Source organism: Maniola hyperantus, chromosome 18 (genome assembly GCF_902806685.2).
Source record: "Maniola hyperantus chromosome 18, iAphHyp1.2, whole genome shotgun sequence".
Taxonomy (NCBI): domain Eukaryota; kingdom Metazoa; phylum Arthropoda; class Insecta; order Lepidoptera; family Nymphalidae; genus Maniola; species Maniola hyperantus.
This window is the reverse complement of record NC_048553.1, coordinates 5,851,429-5,864,532: the sequence shown is the minus strand read 5'-3', so window position 1 is coordinate 5,864,532 and position 13,104 is coordinate 5,851,429. Positions and strand designations below refer to the sequence as shown.

At 37.3% G+C, this 13,104-nt stretch overlaps 2 protein-coding genes across 4 annotated transcripts in view; one reads left to right on the top strand and one right to left on the bottom strand.

Annotated features, from left to right (window-relative positions):
* LOC117990832 (cell adhesion molecule Dscam2-like) overlaps window positions 1–3,832 on the top strand; it is a 104,450-nt gene extending 100,618 nt beyond the window's left edge. For 2 of the 3 annotated variants that reach the window (XM_069504724.1, XM_069504723.1), the window contains exons 32-35: window positions 178–341; window positions 743–919; window positions 2,692–2,799; window positions 3,653–3,832. In XM_069504724.1, the coding sequence (XP_069360825.1) occupies window positions 178–341; window positions 743–919; window positions 2,692–2,799; window positions 3,653–3,777 (574 nt within the window). In that variant the 3' untranslated portion in view covers window positions 3,778–3,832. The remainder of the gene's footprint in view (window positions 1–177; window positions 342–742; window positions 920–2,691; window positions 2,800–3,652) is intronic. The other variant, XM_069504725.1, reaches the window with a different exon arrangement.
* Window positions 3,833–10,235: 6,403 nt separating this feature from the next.
* MESK2 (misexpression suppressor of KSR 2) lies at window positions 10,236–11,839 on the bottom strand. Its single transcript, XM_034978425.2, has one exon. It carries the CDS (start codon window positions 11,389–11,391, stop codon window positions 10,414–10,416), a length of 978 nt encoding a protein of 325 aa, XP_034834316.1. The 5' UTR covers window positions 11,392–11,839; the 3' UTR covers window positions 10,236–10,413.
* Window positions 11,840–13,104: the final 1,265 nt, after the last annotated feature.

Here is a 13,104-nt window from a genome sequence, read left to right as displayed (position 1 = left end):
GTTATGAGTGGGTTATTTCTACCTATGTATTTGAATTTTTTTGGCTAAAAAGGGCTCCAGTCTGCAAAGTCTAGTGCAAATGAATATTAAAATTTGTAACCACTAATGACGACGTCTTAAGTTTTGTGTTCATACCGTGATAGAAGTTTGGAGTAATATCTAAGATTTCTATTTTAGCACCCTCTTGTCTTGTGGAGGGCAAATCGAGGAAGACGCTCGTCGCTGCAGCCACTCAGTGGCCAGTACCGACAAGTCAGTGTGTCCCGAACAACAGAATATAAGGAACTGCCAACACGACTATAAGCACGACAAATTGTCGCCTGCTTCTGGTGAGAATTTATGTACGACATGGGTGTTTTTATTCTTCATTAGATTAAGTTTTCAAACTTGCCTCTTCCATACTCGAGTGAAATTCCGCTTGGCAGGTACTTATATCAGCATCGAATAAAAGGAATAATACTTAAAGTCACTAGGTACCTATATTTAGTTTTAAAATTTCAGTAGAAATTCACGCCTGTGTGGGAGATGTATTTAATTATTTCCAATTAACAAATTTTTTGCAAAATTAATTTTTTTTAAAGTTAACTTTAAACGTAAAAAAATAGTGCATGTCTTTAATCTTCTTGTTGTTGTCGTTGTTGTGATTAATTTGTATCCATTGTTGTATTAATAGTTAAACTGACATCAAAAAGTTAACTTACTTAATGTTAACTTGTAAGTTAACCTATTTCTAAATATATAGATGTATATGAAATAAGTCCGTACGCGACGTTTGCGGTGGGCGGTGAGACGGCTGCGACATTGGACCACACACTACAGTTCCGCACGTTTGGTCACCGCGACAACGACGCACCTCCGCATCGACCTTGCAGAAAACACCCGCAAAGACACCGCGAGCGAGCTGATGGGAACTATAAAGGTACCAGTATAGTATAATATCTACTATACAAAAATAATTTATCACAGTTTTGTATAAGTCAGTAGGTACGTGACATTCGCGGTTGATGGTAAGACGACATTGGACCATACACTGTAGTTCCGCACGTGTGGTAACCGCAATAATGACGCATTTCCACAGCGGCCTTGCAGCAAACACCTTCAATTACCGCAAACGAGTTAATAATAACTATAACAGGTGCCAGTAAAATAACCTACCAAGATTTTGTATACTTAATAAGTCCGTACGTGACATTCGCGGTTGATGGTAAGACGACAATGGTCCACACACTGCAGTTCCGCACGTTTCGTCACCTCGACAACGACGCACTTCCGCATCGGCCTTGAAACGAACCCGCGAACGAGCTGATGGGAACTATAAATGTAACAATTAAATATTTATTTAATTTAATTTAAATATAATAGTTATTATTAATTGTATTTATACAAAACTAGCCGGTGCCCTTAACTTCGTCCGCGTGGATTTAGGTTTTCAAAAATCCCGTGGGAACTCTTTAATTTTCCGGGATAAAAAGTAACAAACATACTCAACAGGTCTCACATTATGAAAAACAAAAATCAGGAAAAAATCTATTCATCAAAATATTATAGTTTCCAATTTCCATCCATTATATTATATAATAATAGTAATATTAATATTACTATTATTATATAATAATACGTAATATTAATTTACGTAATATCAATATCTGTGGTTAGTTTACGAAGTTTACGGACGATAATACATTTCAAACAGCGTATTACTGAAGTTTGGTTAAAGTTCCTAAACAAACTTTGTTAAAACTTTGATCTCCAGAGTGAACCCTCTTCTTTTACTTTTTCGTCTTGATTTAGAGAATGATCTATCATTTTATATTTTTTGTTGGTGTACTTGACGGAAATTTAGTTTTTTTTAAATTGCGGAACCGATAAGAATCGAATTTGCTTCCCTCTGGCTATTGCGGCTTTTAGACCACGGTACGGTAGTATGCGAAAGGTCGAGATGGAAATCGGGGTATCTATAAGTATCTCTATGTTTTTTAAGCAACATCTAGTAAAGCGATACCAGAAGGATTCGATTTTCCTAATCAAATATTATCAGAATTTTTCATTGATGGAATAGAATAGAACATGAATAGAAGTAGACGCAGGACGTATTTCATTCGAGACACATCTAGTCAACTTTTTAGTCTTTGAGCATTAAGTTAACATATGCGTAATAAATTACGTCAAATGACGAATGAGTGTTAAAATTAACATTTTGTGTAAATTTCATCTCAAAAGTACAATTTTAGTCCTTATTTGAAAAATGAACCATACTTTTGACATGACAGTTGACCCATATAGTTAAAATGGCGCGTGAAAAGTCATTTTGTACGGACTATACTGAATTTTTTGGTACCAGTCACGTACGATTCCGTATCGTTTTCGTTTTTCCGCTACGTTTTTTGCCTTTACTTTAGCTTACCTTTAAACTTTATGGAATAGTTTAACCTCTGCCCTTTTTGTATTATCTTTGTCTCTACATTTTCCTTTGTTTTACTTTCGCCTTTAACTTTGCAGAAAAAATTAAAAGTGCTATTTTTCCTTGTACAATGGTTCGCAACCCTTTGTATGCGAGTTCAACTCACACTTGATCAGTTTTTTTCGTACATCTACACATCAGCATCGCTCCTAACCTCAGCTTGCCCGGATGTTACGGACATTATCTAGCTTTTAAACTAAATTTTCTTTTAATAAGCGTATTTTTACCAGTGGAAAAGCATCACTCGGAGTGCGAGCTGCAGCATCTCAGCCGGTACGAGAAGGTGCGGCCCCGACACTGCGCCGGCACCTCCTATTGCGTACCGCTATCGCATCACGGTAATAATATTCTATACCTAGCATAGCTTATTAATTGGCTGCCTCACTTACCTCTATTATTATTTTTATAAACAACTATTTTTTTAAATCCCGTAGGAACTCTTTGATTTTCGGGGATAAAAATTAGACTATGTCACTCCCCATGCCTGTAACTATATACCTATCCATGCAAAAAATTATGTCAATCCCTTGCTCTGTTGCGACGTGATTGAAGGACAATTGATCTAAACCACCAAATAAATACCACTTTCGGATTAAAAATCGAGAATCGAAAAACCGAGAATTTATGTATCTTTTTCCTCTTTGCTATTTTCGTAACGCAAAATATGACTATCACATATCACATCATACAATATCATCTATCATTCACCCAGCGACTTGTTAATATATTCCGGCAATATATCATAGGCTTGTACCTAATAATGATTTATGGTACGAGCCACTGAATTCGCTAAGGTATTGTGGCAGTCGAATGTAGGTGGGTAATGAGATAGGGGCACGGGGGCCGTAGATACCTACGTAGCGCTGAATTCATCATAGGAGGCAACCTTTGTTATGAAAGAAATGTTCGTCTTTAACATCTCTCTCTTCGAAACATTCATCAGATTTTCACTTTTACATGGGACTTACCAGACAGTATTTACAAACTTTATATAGCAAGGAATTTTTAAAATCGGTTTACATTTGATATGGTTATGGAGTATAGGTAACATCACAACATCGACAAGTTCGAATCGAATCGAAAGACTTAAATTTTTGAATTCAACTCGGCTGGGTAGCGTTTGGAAAGCTTCGAGATGTCTTTTCGTCCAAAATTCCTCATTATTAAAAAATGATTCGATTTTGGTATTAGGTGGTGGCGGCGGCAGTGGAGGAGGCGGTAGCGGTGGAGGATTCTCGGAAGTGTATGCAGGTGACTCGAGCGTAGAGTCTGGCCCCGGCTCACTCTCTCCCCGCACTCACCACGAGCACAGCTAGCGCCAAGGCAAACCAATAACGGAATAAATATCACCCTAAGGCCCTTGGAAATATTGGGACATTTGGGGATTAATAAAGAGGTCGAGAAAGTTTTATCAAAAGACATTTTCCAGGACTTTCTCCGGAACCATTTCTCCGAAATTATTGAAGCTAATTAAAAGGAATAGACGTTTAATAAGAAACACTGTTATATACAAAATTTTTGTTAAAATATCTTATTAGAACTCAATGGAAAACGAAATATTACGCTTTAGTTACTGCCATTTTGTAATAACATAAAATAATAGTCTCTATAAGGAATTTCTTTGTACAATAACAATAATTCACATACTCCGTATCTGTAGCATAATTATTATATGACACTGTTGCCATTTTGTAATCAAAAGTTTTTGAATTGTCTCATGTCGTGAATAGGATAGCCGTTATCTACGTTTACACAAGCATATTTTAGTATGTTTTTGAAAAATACAAAACGAAAAACACTGTGTACTAAATGAAGTGAAAGCTGAAGGATGATTATACCTACTTATTACATAGATGTTTGTATATCGAAAAAGTTATGGATTTAGGTAGGTACCTACTGCCGAATTAATATTCAATGTCTGTAATAATCTGTCGATAAGATACTTAACAACGTTCTTATTTGTCATAAAAGATCATAGAATTTTTGAAAAACAACAACGTTACTAACAGACAGATTAAAATATATAAATCGATTATTAATTTCAGGCGATAGAATGACGAACTTGGGTACCTTAACAGTGGCGTGCAGGTCATAGAGGCATAAATGCACTGCTTACCGCTGTTGTAATAGCTCAATGCATATTTTTCATTATGACCTGCCAGTAAACAGGTTCCTACCTTACTAATGCATACCCTGGCTTCAAACCCAGTGCACGCCACTGGGTACCTACCTACTTTGAAATGGGGTACTGTGACCTAACTAAGTATGAAGTGTAAACGTAGTCATTTTTCTAGACGATTATTATGTGAGGATAGTAAAACTGTAAATAATATTAGTCAGACTGACCGTTATACTTTTAAATGGAGCTTAACTTTGTAAATAAATATTATGTAGATATCATTAAAACTCTAGTCAATTTTTATTGAATGTTTGTGACAATATAATTGTATGGTGTAAATATTGAACCTATGTGAATTTGTTTATTGTAATATACATCATTTATCTCAATTGGATTTTTATTGATCATCATCATCCTTGTAAGCATAAGTAATATTATAATTTCTGAACTTCTAATTTTTTTTTACAGTATCATAAAAAGTACGTCGCTCAGTGCATGGCATTAATAAAATTCATCAAACAGCATTACCTACACAGTTATAACAGTAGTGGGCGATAAGTAGTACGCGACAGGTTGAAATGGCAATCGGGTAGGAATCGCCCCGCACACCCGCACACCCGAACACCCATCGCGCTAACCCGATGCAGGCGAGTGCGGGTGACGTGCAGGTGTGCGAGGTTTCCCTCCGCCTCATACCCTGATTGCTATCCCAACTTGTCGCGGACTATAAAATCGATCAGTCGTCAATCTAAAACGTTCTACACGTATTATAATATCCACAGTAGATAGAGTATCTGTGAATTTCAGGATCGAAATACCTTTTACGCCTGGTATGCCCATCTAGGACCCTTTCAGTTTAAGTCTTGTTAACAACTCGAACCAGATCACAAGAAAATTCTTGTAATGTTCGCTATTTTAAATTTCCTAGCCTAAAAAGTATAAAATTAATATGGCTAATTCCGTTGTACACAATCTCTAAACTAAACTTAAATGATACATCTAAATCTATTCCATAATGTTGCTTGTGGAAAAGGATAGCACTAGATTTAGACCTGTTAATTTAGTTTAGTTTAGAGATTGTGTACAAGAGAATCTGCCCCTAATCTATCTAAATTTCTAATAAGTTTATCAAGGTTTTTCGGAATACAAAGCAATTTTTCGCCCCATTTCTATCTCAGCTTAAAATGTAGGTATTTATTAATTATTATTATTCAATCCATATGTCAAAAACTTTAAAATAAGTACATAAAGATTAAGGCTTCCATGTCAATAGGTTTCCCGTTGGAATATTTCATAATCCGCTGATCCAGTGGTCACTTTAGGGAGGTGGGAGTTAAGCCCCACTCTTTCAGCGGGGGAGTCCATTTGACCACGTCCCCCTTAGGGAGATTCGATACACGTTTATTCAGGAAAAACCCCCTCGCAAAAAAGGAAACACCATGAGCATTCGAAGCGGATCGAAAATTAATTATTGCTTTGAAAAAGCGTTAGGTATTTCGCGTTTAGTTTTTCGTCCTTGCCTTTTGTTCGATGAAACGAGGCCATTGTGTGATCGGTTTTCAATTTTCAACTACCCTCACTACTCATCTAAAACTCAAAAATCAAACAACTTTAGTTGCTCTTGTATTTTAGTTTTTAACTATTTTGTTTGTTTGAGATGATTTTTTTCAATGCAGCTTTTGAGCCAAGTTTGAGCATTATTGTGATAATCGAGATGGCGTCATACGCACGAAATCTGTGGGATTTTTGACGACCTCCCTGGCACAGTGGTAAGCCGAGTCAGAATTACACACATTGCAAATGACATATGTACGCAATTCACATAATTGAGAGCACTTTTAGGGCTTCAATTGATTTTGAACGTTCCTAACGAGCTATCGAGTACCAAGTGTGAAGTTGACTCCTATTGTAAACGGGTTTACGGGATTCTACTTGACCGGCATCCAGCTTCCATTTCAATCTTTGCTAGACGTGTTTTAAGTATTATAATATACTAGCTTATGCTCGCGACGTCGTCCGCGTGGACTACACAAGTTTCAAACGCCTATTTCACCCCCTTAGGGGTTGAATTTCCAAAAATCTCTTTCTTAGCGGATGCCTACGTCATAATAGCTATCTGCATGCCAAATTTCGGCCCTATCCATCCAGTAATTTGAGCTGTGCGTTGATAGATCAGTCAGTCACCTTTTCCTTTTATATATTTAGAAGATAAAGCAGTTAGTAGTTACCTATAAGTTAAGTAGTAGTTATAGTTAAGTTAGATTTACAGGTAGGTAACTCTTTAATAACTTTGATTGTACAGTCTCAGTTATATTATGTCATTTCGATGACCATTCTGGCGCTGTGGTGTCTGTGATCTACTGTGGAAGTCCCGGGTTTAATTCCCAATAGGAACTTGATCTAGTCTGATAAAAGATTTCAGACGTTATTAGCTAGTGTAGAGGCATTCAGAGCTGCCACTTGGAACAACAATCAAATTTGGAACGCAGTCGAAAATTCTACTGCTCTCGTGGAACTCCGGGAGCCTCATTCATTTCTTTCAAGACAGACACCACTGTTGAGCGTCAAGTTCCAGTTTCGTTTCTGCCATAACGAATCTATAGACCTCGTCTGGTCGGAGACATTCAGTTTGCGTTTTAATTATACCTACAGAGTCAGCCACTGATGTAAAAATAGCCAATCTAAATATTTTGAAAAAATAATGTAAATGTGAGCAGCCTTTCATTCACGCACCACGGTGCCACACTAGGCCTAGGTAAAGCTGTTTAGTGTCAAAATGAATTAATGAATCTTGGCATTATAATAAAATGCCTCGTGGAAACCGACTAGACTACAAAACTGGCATACCTACCTACAATATAAGTCAAAGTCCTGACTGACTGACTGACATATATATCAACGCACAGGCTAAACCGCTGGTCCTAGAGACATGAAATTTTGAAGGTGTGTTCTTTGTAAAGAGTAGGTATCCAATAAGAAAGGATTTACCCTTAAGTGGGTTAAATGGGGGATGAAAGTTTGTATGAAAGTCCGTCATTTTTGAAGTTGCATTGATGATTGCATTGTTGCATAAACTTAAATTAGAAATACCAGGGCGAAGACTAGAGATATGTTCCCGCAATTGTTATTGCGGGACATTGTATAATAAACTATCTGACAACATTAAAAGTCTACCTATGAAAAAATTATTTGACTATTTAATTGACCAATGTTTCTATAGTGTTAAGGATTTTTTGGATAACTGTAGGATTAGACATAAATTATTATTACTTTGAATTATGACATTTTGATAATGTAACTATAAGATTTTAAAATTTTACTGTCGTGGTCATTTCTATTTGTTCTTTATATAGTAAGTACCACATATTTTGCACGCCATACATAAATGGCAAAATGTGAAAGGGACCATCTATATATGTACGATCATTTACTACTCACATTTAGCAAAATTAAATGATTTCATTTCATTTCAAAATTGGTATTCAAGCTTTCGGTTAAAAATAAAAAAATATGTACCTATTTCACGATTTTTGGAAATTCTACTACCAAGGGGGTTAAATAGGCGATGAAAGTTTGTATGAAAGTCCGTCATTTTTCAAGTTATTTGCATGAAAATTGGTATTTGGGTTTTTTGGTAACAAATGATGAACACTTCGGTTTTTTAAATTCCACCCGAGCGAAGCCGGGGCGGGTCAGCTAGTAATGGAATAAGGTAAAATAGTTTGATGAAAAGTTGCCCGATAACCTTGCATCATAAAACAAAAGAAGCAGTTTGTGGTACCGGTACTGAAGGAAACTTAGGTAAACCTAATACAATTTCAGACCAAAACCGAACCAGTCATGTTTTCTAAACGACTAGGTATGCCATTATGCTATTTTGATCTAAGTATTTAATTCAATATGAGAATTGGCTTCGTTACACTCGATACGACGTTTTCATAACACCTAGATATTCTATTAGGTAAGTACCTATTCAAAGTATATATTCGCAAAGTATTTCTTTGTGATCTCTGCAACCTTTGCAAGAAAAAGAACATTTGCAAGATATCTTGAATAAATAATTTGCACAAATTGAGTGTAGGAGCGATTCTATTTATGACCGCATAGTAAATGCATTCTGACTGATTGTTTAACTGTCTGTGTTACGACTTGTACCTACTATCTACCTATGCTGTCTACAATGAATAAGTACAGTACTAGGTACAGATTTTCTACTCGATGGTACAGATCGATACATTTTAAAAGACAAATTGCGATATTCAACAAAATCTACAATTTTAAAGTAGGTACGTAGGTAGGTATATGTTTGAATTAAGAAAATTTATTTTAGAAGCTTACAATTTTCGCTGATGAGAAAGGTTTCATAATTATACGGTCGTTGAGTTCGTTTGGGATTATTACAGCTTTAAAATTCCATTAAATTCAATATGCAAATCACCCGCCATTCACTCGAGTTCACAAAATTGAAATAGACGAATGACGTTAATAAAAAAGTTTTAATTCTGATAGAGTGAGAACCAACGCGTGCCAGACCTTCGTTATTTTATAAAAGCTGAAAATTTATATGCGTATTGTGTCCAACACAGAGAGGAACGATCAGCTACTAGAGTCTGGCTAACGAAAGAAAAGACTGCATAAGTGCGGCAAATTTAATAAATATCATTATGGCAGCTCTGCAACTAGTATGACTGACCTGGAATACCATAGTTTGATAGAACAGAAATAGAAATAAGTAATTCTAAAGTATCAAATGAGGTTATTCCAGGCCTGTCATACTAATTTTGGGGTTCCCATACAGATATTTTTTAATTCGTCGTGCTTTTCTAGTATCTTCTTTCACTAGCCAGTCTCTGTGAAGTTTGGATCATGGTGACTTTGGGAGATACCAGGTAATAAGGTGTAAAAAATTAGTATCGTGGCAACCTCCTGCCAGATACCCTTACGTTGAGTTCGTCTGGCAGGGGATTGCCACCACACTAAGTGTCTGGCAATGCATGATGTAATTTGTAATGCCAATGCCGAAGATAATATAAAAAACCGGCCAAGTGCGAATCAGACTCGTGCACTGAGGGTTCCGTAGTACAATCGTATTTTATCATGATACTAGAAACCTCAATATCATTTTTGAAGACCTATCCATAGATACCTCACACGTATAGGTTTGATGAAAAAAAAAATTTTTGAGTTTCAGTTCTAAGTATGGGGAACCCCAAAATTTATTGCTTTTTTTCCATTTTTGTGTAAAAATCTTAATGCGGTTCACAGAATACATCTACTTACCAAGTTTCAACAGTATAGCTCTTATAGTTTCGGAAAAAAGTGGCTGTGACATACGGACGGACAGACAGACAGACAGACGGACAGACAGACAGACATGACGAATCTATAAAGGTTCCGTTTTTTGCCATTCGGCTACGGAACCCTAAAAATTATACTTTATTCTTTGACGTAAAATTTTTTTACACCCTTGTTACCTGTTATCTCCCAAAGCCACCATGATCTAAACTTTATAGTAGCTGATCGTTCCTCCCTTTGTTGGGACAATACGCAGAGAAACTTTCAGCTTTTATAAAATAACGAAGGTCTTAGTCCATAAGCTTATAAGTACCTAAATACATTAAGGATATTTTTTGTCACGGATTACAGAAAGTCTAATTCGGCCAGAAAATATTTTATTTTCGTAAATATTTTTATACGACGGATAACAATTTCTGTCTACGTTTCCAATGCCTACAACAAATTTAATATTAGATAAAGCTCGCGTGTTAGAAAGCATTGAGTGCACTCTATATTATAGCTGCGTTGCGTATCGTTGTCTGTAACGGTGAGATGACTATCTACAGTAGCCTTCACCCTGAAGAAACAATCTAAAAGCCTCCGCAATCTTACTGGGCTGTTCCTCAATCACCATGCCACAGTCCGAAATATTCAACCACGATGTCTTGGCGGGTTCTAATCGACCATTGAATGTTACTGTATCTGCAACGTGCGGAGAAAGCGCGCCAGTCACGTTCAACACTGGTACCTTTATCGTATTGCTCTCCCTTGCAATTTCCAAGTCAGAACGACGTATATATGAGTCTATGAACATAGACAGATTTACAGGGTTGACGTGGGAAAAGCACTCCTTATACACCTGAGCTAGGTCGTGATTACGCTCGTCGGTGCTGCGCCCGAAATGGTGCCACATCAAGTAATCGAGGGCTCCTTGAGTCATCCCGTTGGCTCGCAGCTGTCTCGTATTAATTTTCTGATACAGCCATTCAGTCCAACCAGCCTGAGTAGACGCGCAATTAATAAGCACTAAAGCGGCTACTTTTTGAGGATTTACAATAGCATAGCGAGCTAAAATATTAGCACCTGCCCCAACCCCAAATCCGATGAAAGATCTAATACCGAAGTGTCCCAGGACAAAGTCTATTTGAGAGGCCAAGGCATCCATCGAGGGGTATGAGAAATCTTCGGGCAAAGTAGGTGCCCCTTCCTCTTGGCATGGGGCATTGATGTGGTAGATGCAAAATTGATCCAAAATTGACCTCATATCGATAAAATTGAAGAATGCCTGAAAGTTTGTGGCATAATTGAGGCCGAGGTCATGGTATGTTATTATCGCGCGCTTATTCCGGTCCCCTCGGACCGCCACCAGTATGTCTCCACGCGACGTCCTCACCCTCTCCTCCACGCATGCGCCGTCGCTCTGTAACCGCCTCTCAGATGGATAATGTAGCTGAACGCTCTTCAAATCATCTTCTAGGTTATCAGAAGACATCATATTTAGCAGAGCAATGTTTTCGTGTATCGTCGTTGGCATTATTTTTCTCGCTATATCTTTTGAACGCTTGCAATTCTATATTATAATATTAACTCTTCGTTCACAAGGTTATCACCAGAATGGATGGGTATAAGTACTATATACAAATGAGTCTGATATTTATTTCACACTGTATTCTTTCTCACCGGTGGCAGCTTGATTAGTGTTGATTATCGTAATTAGTGCACGATGCTATTGTTTGTATCGCTCTGTTCATGACTGACGCACACCACACACGTACCTAGGTATTTATTCGATATTATGATCACTCGTTACTGTAACATCACTAAAAACATTTATTTAGCTGCGTTCGTAAGATTTTAGAGCAAATATATCGCAGGAAATGGTCAATAAGCGTGGACCAGGCGAGTGTAAGCCCCAGCCTGTGATCGTTTCGGCACTAATCGGCAGTTTCCGTCGCACTTCGTGAAGCTGCTCAGATGAATAACAACTGGTTTAGTACATGGTTTGTACGAAGTTCACGGCATTGGGACTCACCGCGCATGCGAAATGGAACCAGTCGATTTTTAATAGTTTGTAGAGTACAAGTTTAGTAGATAGTTGCACCTACCTGTATCATTACGTAAAACTCAGTAGGTACCTAGAGTAGGTATAGTAGTTCAAACTAGATAATGAAATTAGCGTTAACTATGTACCTACATAGATCTGGTAGGTACCTACTGTACCTACTGGTTAGTGATTAGTTGACGGTCAAGAGATATTTGACTTTACTCTATGGATTTACGTACACAGAAAAGTAAAAAGTACTTAGTAAGTAGGTATATACATATAGGTACTATATTTTTCGCTCCTCTCAATAGAAAATTAAAACATTTCCTGTACAGAAGAAACGGTTGTTTTTAAACCTTGGATTGGAGTCGTATCTGTCCTTGAAAGGTGTTTTGATTCGCATTGATGACGCCAAAGACCAGTGAAATCAATACCTAGCCCAATATGAAGGCTACATTATTATAGAGACTTACAATAAAACTTAAAGCTAGCCTTATCATACCTGTCCATAATTATAATACATACCGGCACGGCGTTATTTAATCTGAGAGATATAATCTTGATATAATAGGTAAATTGTACCTACTTGTATGAAATATTTGAACTGGAGGATGGAAATCTAAAATTTAAATTTGACGCTATCTCCCTGGCACCGAGATGTGCGTAGTGCATAAGTAGAAGGTCCCAGGTTCGATTCTCGGCACCGTCAAATGGATTCATCTTCCCTTTCCCTGAAGCTTCGGTTACGGCTAAAACACACGGCTTAGCGTTACGGACTACGGTACGATGTCGCATAGATCCTTGGATTCTATCCCGTTTTTATCCCGGAAAATCAAAGAGTTCCCACGGGATTTTTAAAAACCTAAATCCACACGGACGAAGTCGCGGGCATCAGCTAGTCTAATCTTAATATATATAAAAGGAAAGGCTGACTAACTGACTAACTGACTGAATGATCCATCAACGCACAGCTCAAACTACTGGACGGATCGGGCTGTTTGGCATGCAGATAGTTTTTATGACGTAGACATCCGCTAAGAAAGGATTTTTGAAAATTCAACCCCTGAGGAGATAAAATAGGGCTTTATACCTACTTACTCCACGCGGACGAAGTCGCTAGTGAATAGCTAGCATGAATGCTTTTAAAAGCACAATCCTTTTAAAAGTATTCCTTGTCAACTCCAGTGTCTTCGACTAAATAGT